This window comes from Borostomias antarcticus (genome assembly GCF_949987555.1).
Source record: "Borostomias antarcticus genome assembly, chromosome: 20".
NCBI classification, from domain to species: domain Eukaryota; kingdom Metazoa; phylum Chordata; class Actinopteri; order Stomiiformes; family Stomiidae; genus Borostomias; species Borostomias antarcticus.
The window spans coordinates 6,184,355-6,208,410 of NC_140253.1; the positions used below are offsets into that span (position 1 = coordinate 6,184,355).

The following is a 24,056-nucleotide window of genomic DNA, read 5'->3' on the forward strand; positions in this document are numbered from 1 at the left end:
CCCCTTTTCCTGTTACTCATGTTTTGTTGCCCATATCAATAAATGGACCAACACAATGCAAACTTGAGTTGTGTCGCAGCTAATAACTCCTGCTACAAAAGTTGTTTTACAGGCCTGGCTTGAAAGGGTTAATACTAATCATTTGGAATGCAATACATTTCAGTCCTCCACGTGGTCCAGGGAAGAGCAGCAGCAGCAGCACAGGGTTCTCAGGACTCGGAGGAAGAAGCGGCCAGCCTGGCTCCTCCTGGGCTTCTTCACCACAACACCCTCTGGAACATCAGGGAGAGGAACATCGGGTTACACACAGTTGAGCTGATATCACAGTATGAGATCAATCTTTTTTTATTTTTAAAGCAGCTCACCTGATTGGATGTCAGATCTCACACGTTCCACCTCACCGTTGTCAGGTGTCAGGGCGGCTGTCGGGACGGTTACCATACCAACAACGGACTCGGAACAGAAAAGTATCATGTTTACAGTACATCGACATCAACAGACATTCCAATAAACATTCCACGTACAGTATCTGTGAACCAGAGATGCAGAATGATCGATGTTGAAGATGAAAGGTTGACTGCAGTTCTTACCGCAGCGCTCCGTGGAGCAGATGTGTCCTCAGCATGTCCAGTCGTCTTCTCCTGCTCCTGTCCCTCAGGCTCTGTCCAGGTCCAGGACGAGCAGGACGGACTCGGCTCAGAGCAAGCGAGTGAGCGGGACAGCTGTGGCTTGACGCGACCCAGGAGGAGCGTCCGAGCCACCATGTTGGCCACCGTCAGACATCTATCCTCATCTCCTGAGAAGGCCTCGATCCCCAGGCTCCGGTTGGAGGAGAACGTCTGACGGTACTCTACGTAGAGCATCTCAGCCGTGGCCCTCTTACCCACAGAGTCCGTCAGCTTCCCCAGCTCCCGACTGAAGGCGCTGCTCTTGTGAGATCTGGCCACGGTGCCCCGGACCATCATGCACATCTGATCAGCCAGAGAGAGGCTCTTGGAGACCAGGTCTTCTCTCAGCGCCTCAGAGGCCGGGTAGAGCCTCTCCAGGAACATGAGGACGACGTGCCTGAGGATCGTGCCGGTGCCGTTGAACTGACATGGTTTTGGGGATTCTCCATCCTCCTCGTCATCATCATCATCATCAGCAGCATCATCATCCATCATCAGCAGCATCCTCATCATCATCATCTCCTGCACCGTCTGGTGAGCGATCTGCCTGGAGAGCCGGGTGATTCTGGCAGATGTGGCAGACAGCAGGATGGTCTTGGTGCCTGATAACTGGTAAAACCGACACAACGCCGCTAGATTTGAAAACAGGAATTGTTTAGAGGACACTTTGAGCTACAAAGAAAGCTAAATTGTTATCACAACATTGTCTGGTTTTATACATTTACAATTTTTGTGGCGTTGTCGTTGAGTGTGCGTTAACGTAGACACTTCCACTAAACTTTCACTTTCTGTTTACATACCCGTGGGCCACTTTGATTTGTTTTGTTGGATGACACAGGGCATATTTTTTGGTTTGTGCAACGTTTTTGCAATAAAAGTTCTGAAATTTAGGGATTATTTCCATGAGGGTTTAATTTTAAGAAATAAAGGCCTGCCTCTAATATAGGCCTACCTCCAATAAAGGCCTGGGGCTCTAGCTGCAGCTCAGTAAATAAAGTCCCCGGCCACTTTTAGAGGATTTACGGTACACAATCCAATATCGAGTAAAATCCCATTATAGTGTCCTTTTCTCAGGAAAATCTACGTTTCTGACGCCTCTAACCCCCCAGCCCTGATCAGAGCAGAGTTTCTGACCCCTCTAAACCCCCATCCCTGATCAGAGCAGACTTACAGGGCTCCACACGGGGATGTAGGGGACCAGTGCTCCTCCAGGGCTGAGAGGAGGCACAACCTCACATGTCTGAAAGAGAGAGGGAATGAATTAGAGACATCAACATACATCCTCTTAGTCTGGGGGTGACCTATAAACATAAGATGGAGGTATCTTGTCACAAGGGTGGACTATGGACTAAGCTTGGATGATAGAACCAGCTAGTGGTGTTCAGTAGTGTAAATATTACCAGACAAGAATGGTTAGTGGTGTTCAGTAGTGTAAATATTACCAGACAAGAATGAACCAGTTAGTGGTGTTCAATAGTGTAAATATTACCAAAGGAGAATGAACCAGTTAGTGGTGTTCAGCAGTGTAAATATTACCAGAGGAGAATGAAACAGTTAGTGGTGTTCAGTAGTGTGAATATTACCAGAGGAGAATGAACCAGTTAGTGGTGTTCAGTAGTGTAAATATTACCAGAGGAGAATCAAGCAGTTGGTGGTGTTCAGTAGTGTGAATATTACCAGAGGAGAATGAACCAGTTAGTGGTGTTCAGTAGTGTAAATAATACCAGAGAATGAACCAGTTAGTGGTGTTCAGTAGTGTCAGTAATTACCAGAGGAGAATGAACCAGTTAGTAGTGTTCAGTATTGTAAATATTACCAGAGGAGAATGAACCAGTTAGTGGTGTTCAGTAGTGTTAGTAATTACCAGAGTGTCCAGAGCTCTCAGCTCCTCAAGCAGGAGCTTCCCAGTTGCCGTGAGGTCCAGCACTGGAGGCTGTGGAGACACAGGGGGAATCATAGATTCATTAGCCCTCCTATACAAATCCTTTACTCATCTTAATTTTCATAGATTACTTTGTCACTTTGTTCTCAGGAAAATCTACGTTTCTGACGCCTCTAACCCCCCAGCCCTGATCAGAGCAGACTTACAGGGCTCCACACGGGGATGTAGGGGACCAGTGCTCCTCCAGGGCTGAGAGGAGGCACAACCTCAGATATCTGTGAAAGAGAGAGGGAATGAATTAGAGACATCAACATACATCCTCTTAGTCTGAGGATGACCTATAAACATAAGATGGAGGTATCTCGTCACAAGAGGGGGGACTATGAACTACGATTGGATGATTTAACCAGCTAGTGGTGTTCAGTAGTGTGAATAGTTACCAGAGGAGAATGAACCAGTTAGTGGTGTTCAGAAGTGTAAATATTACCAGAGGAGAATGAACCAGTTAATGGAGTTCAGTAGTGTAAATATTACCAGAGGAGAATGAACCAGTTAGTGGTGTTCAGTAGTGTAAATATTACCAGAGGAGAATGAACCAGTTAGTGGTGTTCAGTAGTGTCAGTAATTACCAGAGTGTCCAGAGCTCTCAGCTCCTCAAGCAGGAGCTTCCCAGCTGCCGTGAGGTCCAGCACTGGAGGCTGTGGAGACACAGGGGGAATCATAGATTCATTAGCCCTCCTATACAAATCCTTTACTCATCTTTATTTTCATGGAGTACTTTGTCACTTTGTTCTCAGGAAAATCTACGTTTCTGACGCCTCTAACCCCCCAGCCCTGATCAGAGCAGAGTTTCTGACCCCTCTAAACCCCCAGCCCTGATCAGAGCAGACTTACAGGGCTCCACACGGGGATGTAGGGGACCAGTGCTCCTCCAGGGCTGAGAGGAGGCACAACCTCACATGTCTGTGAAAGAGAGAGGGAATGAATTAGAGACATCAACATACATCCTCTTAGTCTGGGGGTGACCTATAAACATAAGATGGAGGTATCTTGTCACAAGGGTGGACTATGGACTAAGCTTGGATGATAGAACAAGCTAGTGGTGTTCAGTAGTGTAAATATTACCAGACAAGAATGGTTAGTGGTGTTCAGTAGTGTAAATATTACCAGACAAGAATGAACCAGTTAGTGGTGTTCAATAGTGTAAATATTACCAAAGGAGAATGAACCAGTTAGTGGTGTTCAGCAGTGTAAATATTACCAGAGGAGAATGAAACAGTGGTGTTCAGTAGTGTGAATATTACCAGAGGAGAATGAACCAGTTAATGGTGTTCAGTAGTGTAAATATTACCAGAGGAGAATCAAGCAGTTGGTGGTGTTCAGTAGTGTGAATATTACCAGAGGAGAATGAACCAGTTAGTGGTGTTCAGTAGTGTCAGTTATTACCAGAGGAGAATCAAGCAGTTGGTGGTGTTCAGTAGTGTGAATATTACCAGAGGAGAATGAACCAGTTAGTGGTGTTCAGTAGTGTAAATAATACCAGAGAATGAACCAGTTAGTGGTGTTCAGTAGTGTCAGTAATTACCAGAGGAGAATGAACCAGTTAGTAGTGTTCAGTATTGTAAATATTACCAGAGGAGAATGAACCAGTTAGTGGTGTTCAGTAGTGTTAGTAATTACCAGAGTGTCCAGAGCTCTCAGCTCCTCAAGCAGGAGCTTCCCAGTTGCCGTGAGGTCCAGCACTGGAGGCTGTGGAGACACAGGGGGAATCATAGATTCATTAGCCCTCCTATACAAATCCTTTACTCATCTTAATTTTCATAGATTACTTTGTCACTTTGTTCTCAGGAAAATCTAAGTTTCTGACGCCTCTAACCCCCAGCCCTGATCAGAGCAGAGTTTCTGACCCCTCTAACCCCCAGCCCTGATCAGAGCAGACTTACAGGGCTCCACACGGGGATGTAGGGGACCAGTGCTCCTCCAGGGCTGAGAGGAGGCACAACCTCACATGTCTGTGAAAGAGAGAGGGAATGAATTAGAGACATCAACATACATCCTCTTAGTCTGGGGGTGACCTATAAACATAAAATGGAGGTATCTTGTCACAAGGGTGGACTATGGACTAAGCTTGGATGATAGAACCAGCTAGTGGTGTTCAGTAGTGTAAATATTACCAGACAAGAATGGTTAGTGGTATTCAGTAGTGTAAATATTACCAGACAAGAATGAACCAGTTAGTGGTGTTCAATAGTGTAAATATTACCAGACAAGAATGAACCAGTTAGTGGTGTTCAATAGTGTAAATATTACCAAAGGAGAATGAACCAGTTAGTGGTGTTCAGCAGTGTCAGTAATTACCAGAGGAGAATGAAGCAGTTAGTGGTGTTCAGTAGTGTGAATATTACCAGAGGAGAATGAACCAGTTGGTGGTGTTCAGAAGTGTAAATACTACCAGAGAATGAACCAGTTAGTGGTGTTCAGTAGTGTCAGTAATTACCAGAGGAGAATGAACCAGTTAGTCGTGTTCAGTAGTGTCAATATTACCAGAGGAGAATGAACCAGTTAGTGGTGTTCAGTAGTGTTAGTAATTACCAGAGTGTCCAGAGCTCTCAGATCCTCAAGCAGGAGCTTCCCAGCTGCCGTGAGGTCCAGCACTGGAGGCTGTGGAGACACAGGGGGAATCATAGATTCATTAGCCCTCCTATACAAATCCTTTACTCATCTTTATTTTCATAGAGTACTTTGTCACTTTGTTCTCAGGAAAATCTACGTTTCTGACGCCTCTAACCCCCAGCCCTGATCAGAGCAGAGTTTCTGACCCCTCTAAAACTCCAGCCCTGATCAGAGCAGACTTACAGGGCTCCACACGGGGATGTAGGGGACCAGTGCTCCTCCAGGGCTGAGAGGAGGCACAACCTCAGATATCTGTGAAAGAGAGAGGGAATGAATTAGAGACATCAACATACATCCTCTTAGTCTGAGGATGACCTATAAACATAAGATGGAGGTATCTCGTCACAAGAGGGGGGACTATGAACTACGATTGGATGATTTAACCAGCTAGTGGTGTTCAGTAGTGTGAATAGTTACCAGAGGAGAATGAACCAGTTAGTGGTGTTCAGAAGTGTAAATATTACCAGAGGAGAATGAACCAGTTAATGGAGTTCAGTAGTGTAAATATTACCAGAGGAGAATGAACCAGTTAGTGGTGTTCAGTAGTGTAAATATTACCAGAGGAGAATGAACCAGTTAGTGGTGTTCAGTAGTGTCAGTAATTACCAGAGTGTCCAGAGCTCTCAGCTCCTCAAGCAGGAGCTTCCCAGCTGCCGTGAGGTCCAGCACTGGAGGCTGTGGAGACACAGGGGGAATCATAGATTCATTAGCCCTCCTATACAAATCCTTTACTCATCTTTATTTTCATGGAGTACTTTGTCACTTTGTTCTCAGGAAAATCTAAGTTTCTGACGCCTCTAACCCCCAGCCCTGATCAGAGCAGAGTTTCTGACCCCTCTAAACCCCCAGCCCTGATCAGAGCAGACTTACAGGGCTCCACACGGGGATGTAGGGGACCAGTGCTCCTCCAGGGCGGAGAGGAGGCACAACCTCACATGTCTGTGAAAGAGAGAGGGAATGAATTAGAGACATCAACATACATCCTCTTAGTCTGGGGGTGACCTATAAACATAAAATGGAGGTATCTTGTCACAAGGGTGGACTATGGACTAAGCTTGGATGATAGATCCAGCTAGTGATGTTCAGTAGTGTAAATATTACCAGACAAGAATGGTTAGTGGTATTCAGTAGTGTAAATATTACCAGACAAGAATGAACCAGTTAGTGGTGTTCAATAGTGTAAATATTACCGGACAAGAATGAACCAGCTAGTGGTGTTCAGTAGTGTAAATATTACCAGACAAGAATGGTTAGTGGTGTTCAGTAGTGTAAATATTACCAGACAAGAATGAACCAGTTAGTGGTGTTCAATAGTGTAAATATTACCAAAGGAGAATGAACCAGTTAGTGGTGTTCAGCAGTGTAAATATTACCAGAGGAGAATGAACCAGTTAGTGGTGTTCAGTAGTGTGAATATTACCAGAGGAGAATGAACCAGTTAATGGTGTTCAGTAGTGTGAATATTACCAGAGGAGAATGAACCAGTTTGTGGTGTTCAGTAGTGTACATATTACCAGAGGAGAATTAAGCAGTTAGTGGTGTTCAGTAGTGTAAATATTACCAGAGGAGAATGAACCAGTTAGTGGTGTTCAGTAGTGTCAGTAATTACCAGAGGAGAATGAAGCAGTTAGTGGTGTTCAGTAGTGTGAATATTACCAGAGGAGAATGAACCAGTTAGTGGTGTTCAGAAGTGTAAATACTACCAGAGGAGAATGAACCAGTTAGTGGTGTTCAGTAGTGTCAGTAATTACCAGAGGAGAATGAACCAGTTAGTCGTGTTCAGTAGTGTAAATATTACCAGAGGAGAATGAACCAGTTAGTGGTGTTCAGTAGTGTTAGTAATTACCAGAGTGTCCAGAGCTCTCAGATCCTCAAGCAGGAGCTTCCCAGTTGCCGTGAGGTCCAGCACTGGAGGCTGTGGAGACACAGGGGGAATCATAGATTCATTAGCCCTCCTATACAAATCCTTTACTCATCTTAATTTTCATAGAGTACTTTGTCACTTTGTTCTCAGGAAAATCTACGTTTCTGACGCCCGATCAGAGCAGAGTTTCTGACCCCTCTAAACCCCCAGCCCTGATCAGAGCAGACTTACAGGGCTCCACACGGGGATGTAGGGGACCAGTGCTCCTCCAGGGCTGAGAGGAGGCACAACCTCACATGTCTGTGAAAGAGAGAGGGAATGAATTAGAGACATCAACATACATCCTCTTAGTCTGGGGGTGACCTATAAACATAAGATGGAGGTATCTTGTCACAAGGGTGGACTATGGACTAAGCTTGGATGATAGAACAAGCTAGTGTTGTTCAGTAGTGTAAATATTACCAGACAAGAATGGTTAGTGGTGTTCAGTAGTGTAAATATTACCAGACAAGAATGAACCAGTTAGTGGTGTTCAATAGTGTAAATATTACCAAAGGAGAATGAACCAGTTAGTGGTGTTCAGCAGTGTAAATATTACCAGAGGAGAATGAAACAGTTAGTGGTGTTCAGTAGTGTGAATATTACCAGAGGAGAATGAACCAGTTAATGGTGTTCAGTAGTGTAAATATTACCAGAGGAGAATCAAGCAGTTGGTGGTGTTCAGTAGTGTGAATATTACCAGAGGAGAATGAACCAGTTAGTGGTGTTCAGTTGTGTCAGTTATTACCAGAGGAGAATCAAGCAGTTGGTGGTGTTCAGTAGTGTGAATATTACCAGAGGAGAATGAACCAGTTAGTGGTGTTCAGTAGTGTAAATAATACCAGAGAATGAACCAGTTAGTGGTGTTCAGTAGTGTCAGTAATTACCAGAGGAGAATGAACCAGTTAGTAGTGTTCAGTATTGTAAATATTACCAGAGGAGAATGAACCAGTTAGTGGTGTTCAGTAGTGTTAGTAATTACCAGAGTGTCCAGAGCTCTCAGCTCCTCAAGCAGGAGCTTCCCAGTTGCCGTGAGGTCCAGCACTGGAGGCTGTGGAGACACAGGGGGAATCATAGATTCATTAGCCCTCCTATAGAAATCCTTTACTCATCTTAATTTTCATAGATTACTTTGTCACTTTGTTCTCAGGAAAATCTAAGTTTCTGACGCCTCTAACCCCCAGCCCTGATCAGAGCAGAGTTTCTGACCCCTCTAAACCCCCAGCCCTGATCAGAGCAGACTTACAGGGCTCCACACGGGGATGTAGGGGACCAGTGCTCCTCCAGGGCTGAGAGGAGGCACAACCTCACATGTCTGTGAAAGAGAGAGGGAATGAATTAGAGACATCAACATACATCCTCTTAGTCTGGGGGTGACCTATAAACATAAAATGGAGGTATCTTGTCACAAGGGTGGACTATGGACTAAGCTTGGATGATAGAACCAGCTAGTGGTGTTCAGTAGTGTAAATATTACCAGACAAGAATGGTTAGTGGTATTCAGTAGTGTAAATATTACCAGACAAGAATGAACCAGTTAGTGGTGTTCAATAGTGTAAATATTACCAGACAAGAATGAACCAGTTAGTGGTGTTCAATAGTGTAAATATTACCAAAGGAGAATGAACCAGTTAGTGGTGTTCAGCAGTGTCAGTAATTACCAGAGGAGAATGAAGCAGTTAGTGGTGTTCAGTAGTGTGAATATTACCAGAGGAGAATGAACCAGTTGGTGGTGTTCAGAAGTGTAAATACTACCAGAGAATGAACCAGTTAGTGGTGTTCAGTAGTGTCAGTAATTACCAGAGGAGAATGAACCAGTTAGTCGTGTTCAGTAGTGTCAATATTACCAGAGGAGAATGAACCAGTTAGTGGTGTTCAGTAGTGTTAGTAATTACCAGAGTGTCCAGAGCTCTCAGATCCTCAAGCAGGAGCTTCCCAGCTGCCGTGAGGTCCAGCACTGGAGGCTGTGGAGACACAGGGGGAATCATAGATTCATTAGCCCTCCTATACAAATCCTTTACTCATCTTTATTTTCATGGAGTACTTTGTCACTTTGTTCTCAGGAAAATCTACGTTTCTGACGCCTCTAACCCCCCAGCCCTGATCAGAGCAGAGTTTCTGACCCCTCTAAACCCCCAGCCCTGATCAGAGCAGACTTACAGGGCTCCACACGGGGATGTAGGGGACCAGTGCTCCTCCAGGGCTGAGAGGAGGCACAACCTCACATGTCTGTGAAAGAGAGAGGGAATGAATTAGAGACATCAACATACATCCTCTTAGTCTGAGGATGACCTATAAACATAAGATGGAGGTATCTTGTCACAAGAGGTGGGACTATGGACTAAGCTTGGATGATGGAACCAGCTAGTGGTGTTCAGTAGTGTAAATATTACCAGACAAGAATGGTTAGTGGTATTCAGTAGTGTAAATATTACCAGACAAGAATGAACCAGTTAGTGGTGTTCAATAGTGTAAATATTACCGGACAAGAATGAACCAGCTAGTGGTGTTCAGTAGTGTAAATATTACCAGACAAGAATGGTTAGTGGTGTTCAGTAGTGTAAATATTACCAGACAAGAATGAACCAGTTAGTGGTGTTCAATAGTGTAAATATTACCAAAGGAGAATGAACCAGTTAGTGGTGTTCAGTAGTGTACATATTACCAGAGGAGAATTAAGCAGTTAGTGGTGTTCAATAGTGTCAGTAATTACCAGAGGAGAATGAAGCAGTTAGTGGTGTTCAGTAGTGTGAATATTACCAGAGGAGAATGAAGCAGTTAGTGGTGTTCAGTAGTGTAAATACTACCAGAGAATGAACCAGTTAGTGGTGTTCAGTAGTGTCAGTAATTACCAGAGGAGAATGAACCAGTTAGTGGTGTTCAGTAGTGTAAATATTACCAGAGGAGAATGAACCAGTTAATGGAGTTCAGTAGTGTAAATATTACCAGAGGAGAATGAACCAGTTAGTGGTGTTCAGTAGTGTTAGTAATTACCAGAGTGTCCAGAGCTCTCAGCTCCTCAAGCAGGAGCTTCCCAGTTGCCGTGAGGTCCAGCACTGGAGGCTGTGGAGACACAGGGGGAATCATAGATTCATTAGCCCTCCTATACAAATCCTTTACTCATCTTAATTTTCATAGAGTACTTTGTCACTTTGTTCTCAGGAAAATCTACGTTTCTGACGCCTCTAACCCCCAGCCCTGATCAGAGCAGAGTTTCTGACCCCTCTAAACCCCCATCCCTGATCAGAGCAGACTTACAGGGCTCCACACGGGGATGTAGGGGACCAGTGCTCCTCCAGGGCTGAGAGGAGGCACAACCTCACATGTCTGTGAAAGAGAGAGGGAATGAATTAGAGACATCAACATACATCCTCTTAGTCTGGGGGTGACCTATAAACATAAAATGGAGGTATCTTGTCACAAGGGTGGACTATGGACTAAGCTTGGATGATAGAACCAGCTAGTGGTGTTCAGTAGTGTAAATATTACCAGACAAGAATGGTTAGTGGTATTCAGTAGTGTAAATATTACCAGACAAGAATGAACCAGTTAGTGGTGTTCAATAGTGTAAATATTACCAGACAAGAATGAACCAGTTAGTGGTGTTCAATAGTGTAAATATTACCAAAGGAGAATGAACCAGTTAGTGGTGTTCAGCAGTGTCAGTAATTACCAGAGGAGAATGAAGCAGTTAGTGGTGTTCAGTAGTGTGAATATTACCAGAGGAGAATGAACCAGTTGGTGGTGTTCAGAAGTGTAAATACTACCAGAGAATGAACCAGTTAGTGGTGTTCAGTAGTGTCAGTAATTACCAGAGGAGAATGAACCAGTTAGTCGTGTTCAGTAGTGTCAATATTACCAGAGGAGAATGAACCAGTTAGTGGTGTTCAGTAGTGTTAGTAATTACCAGAGTGTCCAGAGCTCTCAGATCCTCAAGCAGGAGCTTCCCAGCTGCCGTGAGGTCCAGCACTGGAGGCTGTGGAGACACAGGGGGAATCATAGATTCATTAGCCCTCCTATACAAATCCTTTACTCATCTTTATTTTCATGGAGTACTTTGTCACTTTGTTCTCAGGAAAATCTACGTTTCTGACGCCTCTAACCCCCCAGCCCTGATCAGAGCAGAGTTTCTGACCCCTCTAAACCCCCAGCCCTGATCAGAGCAGACTTACAGGGCTCCACACGGGGATGTAGGGGACCAGTGCTCCTCCAGGGCTGAGAGGAGGCACAACCTCACATGTCTGTGAAAGAGAGAGGGAATGAATTAGAGACATCAACATACATCCTCTTAGTCTGAGGATGACCTATAAACATAAGATGGAGGTATCTTGTCACAAGAGGTGGGACTATGGACTAAGCTTGGATGATGGAACCAGCTAGTGGTGTTCAGTAGTGTAAATATTACCAGACAAGAATGGTTAGTGGTATTCAGTAGTGTAAATATTACCAGACAAGAATGAACCAGTTAGTGGTGTTCAATAGTGTAAATATTACCGGACAAGAATGAACCAGCTAGTGGTGTTCAGTAGTGTAAATATTACCAGACAAGAATGGTTAGTGGTGTTCAGTAGTGTAAATATTACCAGACAAGAATGAACCAGTTAGTGGTGTTCAATAGTGTAAATATTACCAAAGGAGAATGAACCAGTTAGTGGTGTTCAGTAGTGTACATATTACCAGAGGAGAATTAAGCAGTTAGTGGTGTTCAATAGTGTCAGTAATTACCAGAGGAGAATGAAGCAGTTAGTGGTGTTCAGTAGTGTGAATATTACCAGAGGAGAATGAAGCAGTTAGTGGTGTTCAGTAGTGTAAATACTACCAGAGAATGAACCAGTTAGTGGTGTTCAGTAGTGTCAGTAATTACCAGAGGAGAATGAACCAGTTAGTGGTGTTCAGTAGTGTAAATATTACCAGAGGAGAATGAACCAGTTAATGGAGTTCAGTAGTGTAAATATTACCAGAGGAGAATGAACCAGTTAGTGGTGTTCAGTAGTGTTAGTAATTACCAGAGTGTCCAGAGCTCTCAGCTCCTCAAGCAGGAGCTTCCCAGTTGCCGTGAGGTCCAGCACTGGAGGCTGTGGAGACACAGGGGGAATCATAGATTCATTAGCCCTCCTATACAAATCCTTTACTCATCTTAATTTTCATAGAGTACTTTGTCACTTTGTTCTCAGGAAAATCTACGTTTCTGACGCCTCTAACCCCCAGCCCTGATCAGAGCAGAGTTTCTGACCCCTCTAAACCCCCATCCCTGATCAGAGCAGACTTACAGGGCTCCACACGGGGATGTAGGGGACCAGTGCTCCTCCAGGGCTGAGAGGAGGCACAACCTCACATGTCTGTGAAAGAGAGAGGGAATGAATTAGAGACATCAACATACATCCTCTTAGTCTGGGGGTGACCTATAAACATAAAATGGAGGTATCTTGTCACAAGGGTGGACTATGGACTAAGCTTGGATGATAGAACCAGCTAGTGGTGTTCAATAGTGTAAATATTACCGGACAAGAATGAACCAGCTAGTGGTGTTCAGTAGTGTAAATATTACCAGACAAGAATGGTTAGTGGTGTTCAGTAGTGTAAATATTACCAGACAAGAATGAACCAGTTAGTGGTGTTCAATAGTGTAAATATTACCAAAGGAGAATGAACCAGTTAGTGGTGTTCAGCAGTGTAAATATTACCAGAGGAGAATGAACCAGTTAGTGGTGTTCAGTAGTGTGAATATTACCAGAGGAGAATGAACCAGTTAGTGGTGTTCAGTAGTGTCAGTAATTACCAGAGGAGAATGAAGCAGTTAGTGGTGTTCAGTAGTGTGAATATTACCAGAGGAGAATGAACCAGTTAGTGGTGTTCAGAAGTGTAAATACTACCAGAGAATGAACCAGTTAGTGGTGTTCAGTAGGGTCAGTAATTACCAGAGGAGAATGAACCAGTTAGTCGTGTTCAGTAGTGTAAATATTACCAGAGGAGAATGAACCAGTTAGTGGTGTTCAGTAGTGTTAGTAATTACCAGAGTGTCCAGAGCTCTCAGATCCTCAAGCAGGAGCTTCCCAGTTGCCGTGAGGTCCAGCACTGGAGGCTGTGGAGACACAGGGGGAATCATAGATTCATTAGCCCTCCTATACAAATCCTTTACTCATCTTAATTTTCATAGAGTACTTTGTCACTTTGTTCTCAGGAAAATCTAAGTTTCTGACGCCTCTAACCCCCCAGCCCTGATCAGAGCAGAGTTTCTGACCCCTCTAAACCCCCAGCCCTGATCAGAGCAGACTTACAGGGCTCCACACGGGGATGTAGGGGACCAGTGCTCCTCCAGGGCTGAGAGGAGGCACAACCTCACATGTCTGTGAAAGAGAGAGGGAATGAATTAGAGACATCAACATACATCCTCTTAGTCTGAGGATGACCTATAAACATAAGATGGAGGTATCTCGTCACAAGAGGGGGGACTATGAACTACGATTGGATGATTTAACCAGCTAGTGGTGTTCAGTAGTGTGAATAGTTACCAGAGGAGAATGAACCAGTTAGTGGTGTTCAGTAGTGTAAATATTACCAGAGGAGAATGAACCAGTTAATGGAGTTCAGTAGTGTAAATATTACCAGAGGAGAATGAACCAGTTAGTGGTGTTCAGTAGTGTAAATATTACCAGAGGAGAATGAACCAGTTAGTGGTGTTCAGTAGTGTCAGTAATTACCAGAGTGTCCAGAGCTCTCAGCTCCTCAAGCAGGAGCTTCCCAGCTGCCGTGAGGTCCAGCACTGGAGGCTGTGGAGACACAGGGGGAATCATAGATTCATTAGCCCTCCTATACAAATCCTTTACTCATCTTTATTTTCATGGAGTACTTTGTCACTTTGTTCTCAGGAAAATCTACGTTTCTGACGCCTCTAACCCCCCAGCCCTGATCAGAGCAGAGTTTCTGACCCCTCTAAACCCCCAGCCCTGATCAGAGCAGACTTACAGGGCTCCACACGGGGATGTAGGGGACCAGTGCTCCTCCAGGGCTGAGAGGAGGCACAACCTCACATGTCTGTGAAAGAGAGAGGGAATGAATTAGAGACATCAACATACATCCTCTTAGTCTGGGGGTGACCTATAAACATAAGATGGAGGTATCTTGTCACAAGAGGTGGGACTATGGACTAAGCTTGGATGATGGAACCAGCTAGTGGTGTTCAGTAGTGTGAATAGTTACCAGAGGGTCCAGAGCTCTCCCAGCAGCTGGGAAGCACAACACTGGAGACTGGGCTGAGGGGGCCTGTATGAGGGAAATCAGATTCTATAGCCCTCCTATACAAATCCTATACCCATCTTTATTTATAGAGTATTTTGACACTGCGTTCTCAGGTAAATATGTTCATGAACCCTTTGATAAACCCCAACCCTGATCAGAGCAGACTTACAGGTGACCACGCAGGTAGAGCACACCTGTGGAGGACCAGGCGGCTGGAGAGATGTTCCTCCTCCGTATCCTGAGTGCAGGAGAACATCAGGCTAGAGGGAGTTTCTGCTGTGAGGCAGTCTAACATGCAACATTCTAGGCCTGTTGTGATTGGCTGTTTTGCGGAGCCTACCAGTGCCAGAACATCCTGCAGGCCCCTCTGTGTGTCCTCAAGTGGAACTATGGGAACATAACAGTTATGTTTACTGGTCTTAATTCTGTAAGGTAATTATATATTTTATAATGGGCCCCTGATAGCAAAGAAAATTAAGTCTCCTTGGAAATAAATATCTCTATTCGCATCACATACTCTCATGCATGTCACACAACGATCTAGATGTCGATAGTTAGAACTTTGTGGCCGGTAACAACCCATAGGTGTCCCTTAGATGCTGTATCCCTGTATTGTCCGTTTTATGTACTGAATCATCAAATAAGTAATTTAGTGGGTCTCAGAGAGGCCAGAATATGAATGCTGTCTGTTAACAAGTTAATATCCTGAATCTAAAGGGCACAGTATATCACCCTGGGCTATTTTTTTTTTAGCCCTTTCCTTATAAGTTCATCAGATACAGCCAATGGCATAGTTAGAGAAAATAAAGCAAAAAGTAACACTAGGCCTATTCAACATTCAGTCGTGTGTGTGTTTTCTTTCCACTCTCGGTCTTTTGGAAGGGGAGGTTGGACAATGAGTAGACCTCCCATGTAACATTACCTGATGTTGCTTTACCTCTTATCGACGACGCAGGGGGACGGCGATCCCTCGTCTGGTAAAGGTACCGGTAAACGGCACATGCTGCACCTAGACCAGCAGCGAAAAGTACACTCATGATAAAACCAAGCCAGCACTCTCCAAGACGAAATCAAAATGATATGAATGTTTATTGATTAAAAGTACACACGGTTCTTATATTATGACGTCGTCCAGTATCATTAGCCGTGGTAGTGATGTCATGATGGCACCAGCAGCACTATGCAGAGCAGACGGGTAACGCTAAACAACACATCTCACCAACGACATGTGGCGCTAAAGCACAATGTTTCACTTGCATCTGATGAGTGGAGGTCTTATACCTCCATGGTGGAGGTGTGTGAGAAAATCATGTTCCTAAATTCCTTTCTTATCTTATCTTTAAAGCTGAGAAGCTTGCTTGACAAAATTGTCAAGTTTGTGTAGTCTGGACTACAGTACATTTTAGTTCTACATTTTAGTCAATAAACAAGTGTCATACCACATTTGGTTGTCATTATTTGTGCAGAATGTTAAGAGATAATAGCCTATAATAGGATAAGATATGCAATAGCTTGATTATGTAGCCTATGTGTAACCCCTCGTATTTCTACTGACTACGCAGACCATGGATGTATTAATAGAACGAATAATAATAATAATCATTAATAGACGCAGACACGTTCTCTCTTGGTTCACGGAGGCACAATAAACAGACATCAGATTCAGTGGGTGGTTGGCTGTACCCTCTGCTCCAGCCCATAGCTCTCTGTTCTCATAGCAAAAGGGCTTGACGTGATATATTTCATTTCATTACAATACATAACACATTAACAGACTACTACAAGATTAACGGCGTTACCTGGAGGCACAATAAACAGACATCAGTGGGTGGTTGGCTGTACCCTCTGCTGCAGCACTAACAACATAGGGAAATGGTAGCTATCATATTTCAAACACATCAAATGAATATAAGTAGGATGGATGAGCTCTTGATGCCAAGGCCGCCGTGTAGCTCAATGGGACAATGCTGGTAGTTGCCAGTAACTGCCAAACCTGCGATGCGTGTTGAGACGTGGGTTCAAATCTGGCAGGGCCTGTGTCAGGAAATTATCATTATGATAAGTGTGGTAGCAGGGAATCAGGTGTGAGTAGGATGGACGAGCACTTGATTGCAGAGCTGTCGGGTCGCCACCCAGCAAATGCAGATTCAAGTCCTGTAGGTGCACTACAAGGATCAATATGAATAAAATGTAATTCTGTTCATATGTTTGTATGACTGTATTGAGTTTATATACTGTTCGTAATGTGTATGTTTTAATTCATTCTTCAAAAAATAAAAAATTAACAAGCTAGTATTCGGTTGGATCATTTGACTGGATTGAATTCACCTGGCCAGTATCCCATCAGCCAATCAACAAGATCAGTGATGTCATGTGATTGTCCTCCATTTTTGGCAGACCCATCCAGAAAGATTTGATCTAATGCAACAATCACCGAGATAGAAACAGTTAGCAGATCTAGCTCTAACATTGAGCCTATGGGGAACCAAGTTCCCGAAATTGGTCCTATGCTTTAGATCTGTAACTAGCTACAATAAGTGGATGGTTTCATCATTAGATCTGATGCATCCAGATTGGCTGAAACATATTGTATAAGCAGGGTAATTCAGATGTTTGTGGGTTTTATATTAGAATGACAAAGCTTTTTGTCTGTCTCCAAGTAAGTCAATCCAGATGAACCAGATCTAATGATGAAACCATCCACTCATTGCAGCTCATTACAGATCTAAAACAGATGGCTGATTTCAGGCACTTGGTTCCCCATAGGCTCAATGTTAGAGCTAGATCTGCTAACTGTTTCTATCTCGGTGATTGTTGCATTAGATCAAATTAATCTGGATAGGTATGATTAAACAAGATGGCTAGCTGCTGATCACCTATTGGCTGAAGCCACTAACCAATCAATTGGACAATAATAAAGGGAACCATGGGATACATATTTTATTTTAAAAATATTTTAAGGGTAATATGAATAAAATCTAATTCTGTTAATATATGACTGTATTGAGATGTCTTGTTGTTTGTAATGTGTATGTTTTAATTAATTCTTCAAAAAAAGAAAAAACGAACAAGCAATAGTGAATCATTTGGATCATTTGACTGGATTGAATTCACCTGGCCAGTTTTCCATCAGCCAATCAACAAGATCATTGATGTCATGTGATTGTCCTCCTACATTTTTGGCAGACCCATCCAGAAAGATTTGATCTAATGCAACAATCACCGAAATATAAACAGTTAGCAGATCTAGCTCTAACATTGAGCCTATGGGGAACCAAGTTCCCGAAATTGTTTCGGGACAATTGGCCGATATTTGGGTTTTTCAAGTTTGGTACAGTGTGGGGTTTATTTAACATTTCAAGGAAATGAACACTTTTATATTTATCCCAAGGCTTATCAATTGTCATACTGTCATGAGTGGGAATTGAACCATGATCTCCAGCATTGGAAACCTCAGCAACTACCATTAGACTAAACAGAAATTTGATTAAATTAAAAGTGCATAAAGGGTCCTGTCTGCTTGAACCTTCATGTGAAAGAACAATCCCACAATTTTGGGGAGGGTGCACGTTCCCACAGTGATTAAAGATGCATTTTCGAGAACACAAATAAAGCTGGTCTGAGAAGAACCATCACAACACTGACTAGCTCCGGTTTCCAAACAGCATCACAGCACCTTGTTCATTGGCCAGCAGGTGGAGTCATTGCTCAATTGCTGCCTAATAACGTTGGCATTTGAACATATTTATTTTGTGATTGTTTCTTGCCATGATTGACCCAAACTAATTCCCATAGCAATTTCTTGAAATCGTGTGATGCCGTCTAGATTTATTGAATTTATTAGATGATTGGGGGGAAAAACATGCAGTCAGCACATCATGGTGGTAGACACAAACTTGTAGGTGTTGACAACTGAGTGTTGAAAATATGTTAGGCCTACCATCTGTTGCACATCATATAGTACATGTACACCTACCATTCGTGTAGTAGGCTATGTGTAGGTATATGTACATAGACAGACAAACATAAGACACAAAGATTTTTATTTGAATGTTTCTTGAATTAATATTTCCTTTTATGATAGACTAAAAAGATGTAGTAACAGGTGCTTGGGAGGACCTCGACTTTCTATTTAACTTTAGCAAATAAAGTTCTAATGGGACACCTTTTTTAAGAGAACCAATTCTAATCTGCAACAGTGTCACCATGCTTTTAAATTCACACAGGGCCTCTACCATTGCTGAAAACTATGTACAAGAATAAAATGTTTATCTGATATTTACATTGTAATACTTCAGAACCATATTTTACAGAACACACACATACACAGGCACACACACACACACAACTGCATTGCATTTGCCAACTCAAATCATCACCAAACTCTCTAATATAAAATCCTGATATTGTTAGTGAAGATCTAAAAAAGAAAAGCTGTCTGAGAACAGAAATGCTTCATGCAGGAACAGGAAATGGAAAGAGGACATGTTAGAATGGCAGTCATACAGCTCATTAATGAAACATCTGAACTAGAAAAATATTTCATTTATCATTGTGGTAAAAAAGGGGGAATACAGTGCAGTAGGTGGGATCAAGTACAAAAAGATGACAAGCCATTGACAGCAAAACTGCAGAGCAAGAGAACATTAGGCTTACGCAATAATTGGTAAAATCAGCTCGAATTATGCCTCACTGCAATGACACAGACCTTGCCTTAAGCTGCTGAATTTGCAATGCCAAGAGTTTATCAAAAGCAGTTGTTTTTTTTAAATCAGCCAGAGAATATAGCCAGCTATCTCTCATTTTGCTTGAGAAAGGGTAAGTAGCAAAAACAAAAGCATATTCTATTTCATGACATGGTCTCACTATCACATCAGAGTATACCTCAAAGAACATCACGCCATGCGCACAGGAACCACACACATCCTCTCGTAATGATATGCACTATATATTTCCAGCTTTGTAACTGTGCTTGGATAACTAGAGCAGAATGCGCCTGATAATGAGAAATGACTGTAAATACAGTAACAGCCTGCGTTGCCCATGCAGAATCTCTTTACTCCACAGGTCCATAGAAGTCGTTCCTATATAATTTTATGTATACTTCTAGGTGTTATTTGCTCACTTAGAGAATGTGTTCTTTGATGTAACTGTTGTAACTAGTGTTGGTGGGACCGTCCTACAAACTGAGCTTTGAGCTTATTGAGCTATTGAAATGTTACAGGCACCCTTGTTTGGATCCACTGCAACCAATGGGATGTGAGTATGTGCTATAGACAGATACAACTGTGTGTTATGGTCATACGTGAACGTGGTCAACAACAGGGTGAGCGGTCGTTTACATCAGACTGGGAGGCGTGGGGGGGGCCACGCTCCGCCATGACGCCCTCAACCTCCCCCCGCCCCGCCGCCGCCCCGCCCCGCCGCCGCCGCCACGTTCAGCACTGCAGCTTGCGGATGCTGCGCGAGATCCTCTTGAACTCCCGCTGACCGCGCTGCCAGCGCTTGAGCGAGGTGATGACCAGGTGGCCGTCCATCTTCTGGCCCATGACCAGGTAGGCGGCGTTGATGTCGTTCATCTCGTCGCAGACGCACTGCAGGCCGTCCTTCAGCCAGAGGACGGTCTTCCGCAGGTCGCGCTCCGTCACGCCGTTCAGCTTGTAGATGGTCTTGCTCTTGGTCTCCGGGACGATCTTGGTGTCGCCGTTCATGTAGGAGATCTCCTTGACTTTGATCTTGAGGGCTGTGTGGAGGGAGAGAGGGAGGGGAGGGGAGGGGGGGGAGTGAAAGGAAGACGGGATTCTAATTATAGGCCAACTCATGTTTTAGTTAGCTTTTTTCTGTTAAACCGAGCAAATGAAGATGGTCTGATGATCAGGGCTTACCAAAGTCATTCTTGCACAGGTTGTCAACAATCTCATTGTCGTTTTCTTCTCTTTCTTTGCAGGCATCACACACCTTGGGCACTGCAAGAGGAATGTGAATTTAATGTAATTCATTAGGTTATTGCTACCAGGGCAACGGAGCGCATAAGCCTTGGGCTATATTTCTGTTTTTGTGCTTTGAATTAACTGTTGAAGTTTGTTGGCTCAAATTAAAAGTTTTAATTTGAACCATAAGCCTTGGGCTATATTTCGGTTTTTGTCCTTTGAATTAACTGTTGAAATTTGTTGGCTCAAATTATTAAAAGTTTTAATTTGAACCAATGCCAATGTAGCCTATTGCCATTCTGTTTTCACAATGTGTATTCTATCAATATTCTCAATAGCCTATAATTTGAGGAGATATTATGAGGAGCTACTGTATTCTGACTGTGTGCCCTGTGCCTCCCTTCGCCCATTCCACGGTTCAGGATGATCTCAGATGAGCTGAGCAGAGATGGTAAACTCCTACTGTTTACACATCCCTCTATTAAGGAAACAACCACGAGATGCTGCAGGGAATAGGCCTACATTACCAGAAACTCCCGTCCGGACTCCAATCTGCATATTCTGCTAATTCGGATTCGTTATTAATTGTCAATATTTAATATTTAAGAGTTATTTAAATAATTAACTACGCCTACCGTTTGTTGTATTTTTGATGTGATAATGTTGCAGTATATTGTTTACAAAGTATCTAGTACCAAGATAAAACAGGCGTTAACTCGGGGTTACCAAACTGTCTGGACACGCAGGTAGCCTATATTCACCTTCCTTGGTGACTGGAACAATGTTGTCGATGCCCGCAGGAGGTATGCACAGGTCGTTGTCCAGCGGGAAGCGCTCACAGTCCAGCATATCTGGCCAGGGGAAGCCGAAGGCGGACATCACCGGCGCGCACCCCTGTTTCACGCTCTCGCACAGCGACCTGCACGGCTGGATTGGCTCGTCCAAGTCGTCCAGACACACCGGGGCAAAAAGCGAGCAAAGGAATTTCCTCGTGTCGGGGTGGCACTGCTTCTGGACCAGCGGGATCCACGACGAGGCTTGCTGCAGAACTTCATTCATGGTCTCGTGTCCCAGCAGGTTCGGGAGGCGCATCTCGGTATATTCGATGTCGTTGCACAAGAGGAGATTCGCCGGAATGGGTTTGCAGTTGTTCTTTTTGTAGTTGAATAACTCGGGTTGACCGAAATTATACAGTCCGTGTATGGCATCCATGTAGGCAGGTAATGTGATGGCCCATATTACTGATAAAACGAAACGCTTCATTGTCGATTGTGTACAAATCTTGGAAAATCTTAAATTTGAAACTGAAACGGTACTTTCATCCAGGTATGTTCTTAAGCATCAGTGCACGCAGAGTCACTGACAATGTTGGGCTGATGTTGAAACATGAGGTTTTCTTGTAGTCATGTTTGGGAGGAGTCAGTGTGTAAAGAACTCTCATCCATTGGTCCAGGGTAGCCTTTGCTATAGCCTAGGTTTCACTCACCAGGTAAACTTTCTAGTGGTGGACAGTGGAGTCAAATACAACCAAACACTACACTACTTTCTAATTTGCAATTCTTTGGAGTCTGAGAGCATGCAATTCCCATCAGTTTCTAGCCTACGTTGTACAGTAGATGACTGTCATACCCTAAGTTGTAACCTAAACTTCTGGGAGTCTATAGACAAACGTTTCTTTTAGTTTTAAATCATCCAGTGTCTTTACAGATAAACACGTTTATTTTCTTTCTTAACATTTACTTGTTATTTTAAAGCATAGCCCATAAAACAAGTTGACACCGTGTTTTGTGGCAGTAAGCCTTTTGAATCTACTGCCCAAAACAATAGTAATGCATCCACTAATTTAAACCCAGGAGATCTTCCTTTGGGACTTGAAGCAGAATTACAAGACTACTTTTTATTTTTTAAAGAGGCTTTGGACTCAATTCATCCATGCATTAATTTATCATCATTACCTCAGGTTTGTACCACATGGAGAAATATGTCCTGGTGTGAGAACCAGACCTTGCTTACCATACCCAGGGGTGAAACCGAATCTACCCCCCTCCACAGCAACTGGCTCCTATCCCCTCTCAACACCCCCTGGGCTGGGTTCTGGTCCACAGACAGCACAAATGGTTCTTCTCAGTTTTGACACTCTTGCCCTATTTTGTCCCCTGGAAAAAATGCAAAGAAAGGATGGTGAAGGTAAAAAAAAAAAGAAAAAAGAAAATGTGAAATGTTGACATTGTTCATGCATGCAGGATCCTGCGCTCTGACAGGCTGCCTCTGGCCAGATCAATGGGTTAAAGGCGAGAGTTGAAGTTGACATATGGCCAGGAACTCTCCTGCCAGATATGATAGATCACAGAACTTGTTGTCTTTTATTTTCCTTTATTTTATATATATTTTTTATGTTTTACAATCTCCCTTAGAATCTACACCCAGCGAGCATTTAACTGGGCACTCTGTGCAAGAATTGGATCCTCTTTAAGCCTCGTTCTAACAAATACACCACCGTCTCAATACTGTACCTGAACCAGCCTGTTCCTCAAGTTTTAATCAGGTAATGTTATGGTACAAATGCTTGCTCATTTGCTCAATCCAAATCTAATTCTATGTTTTTGTAAAGACACTCATAAACCTGTCTTCAGAAACTTCAGAGTCAAGTTCAGTGATGATTTGAGTTCTATTTTAGCACATTTATACTATTAAAGAATATATTGTATTGATTTAATTCATGACATACATAATATATAATTTGCTACATTTCTGTATGAATCCATCAGATGTCTTTTTTTTTTTTCTTTCAAAATATTATGACAATTTGACTGGATTCACTAAAGCTTGAGCCATGTGCCGTCCAAGACAAACACGGCAGGGCTGAGCAATAAAATCCATACAGCAACACAGAGCAACATTCTCTCTGCAATATAATAGATTTTCTGCGGTACAGTAAAAAAAAAAAAAAAAAATTGTTTTTGTTATTATATATCTATGTAATTAGATTGATAATTAATTATAGAATTCAGTCATAGATTCAGTCATAGAGACATTATTTATGTTTTAAATGGATTTAAAGTGTCCTTACAGTATATTCCCTCCGCCCTCAGGATCACCTCCAGGGAGCGGGGGATGGAGTTGTATTTTCTGTATTTTTTAAAATTTCAGTTATTATGCAGAGTATCAATAATACATTGACAACAGCAATATGTTTTGTATTGTGTTGTATCGCAATGTGTTGGGATATGTATTCTATCGTGACCCATCGTATCATGAGGTCCTTGCCAATACCCAGCCCTACAAGCCAGGAGGTGACTCCTCTGGGTCAAAAAAAACTAGGAAAACCTTCCTCTCTAAAACTGTCTTCTGGGCCAGGAAGTGCAATATGTTACTTCCTGTAATCTTGCCATCTCAACCTCATCTCACAAGACCTCCTTCCAGGCTTGCACAGCAGTGGCTCCATTTTTCGAAGAAGTTGATATAAGCAAATGGCAATGAAGGAGGAGTGTGTAATTCAATGGAGAACACTGTAGAGTAGTTTACTGAGTCTGGATTAAACCTGTCATTAAAGTTTATAGCTTTAAGTGAGCCAAATTTCAGCAGGGAGGGATAAAGAGGACATGTTGGGAAAAGGCCCAACAATTTTTCCCCTCTTCCTTTCCATAGTAAAACAAGACAGAACTTATATAAACTATGTGGAGAGCTTGACGTGAATAAACAGTTTCATACCAAATGAATAGCTTAGCATTTACCCTCACCCTTAAATTAGCTGTTTTATT

At 43.1% G+C, this 24,056-nt stretch overlaps 1 protein-coding gene across 1 annotated transcript; it reads right to left on the bottom strand.

Moving 5' to 3' along the window:
- Nucleotides 1-19,803: 19,803 nt before the first annotated feature.
- sfrp2 (secreted frizzled-related protein 2) lies at nt 19,804-21,558 on the bottom strand (the record flags this gene model as incomplete). The annotated part of the gene is made up of 3 exons (XM_084454492.1): nt 19,804-20,108; nt 20,251-20,331; nt 21,057-21,558. The coding sequence occupies 3 exons, from the start codon at nt 21,556-21,558 to the stop codon at nt 19,804-19,806; spliced, it is 888 nt and encodes a 295-aa protein (XP_084310618.1).
- Between the last annotated feature and the right edge of the window lie 2,498 nt (nt 21,559-24,056).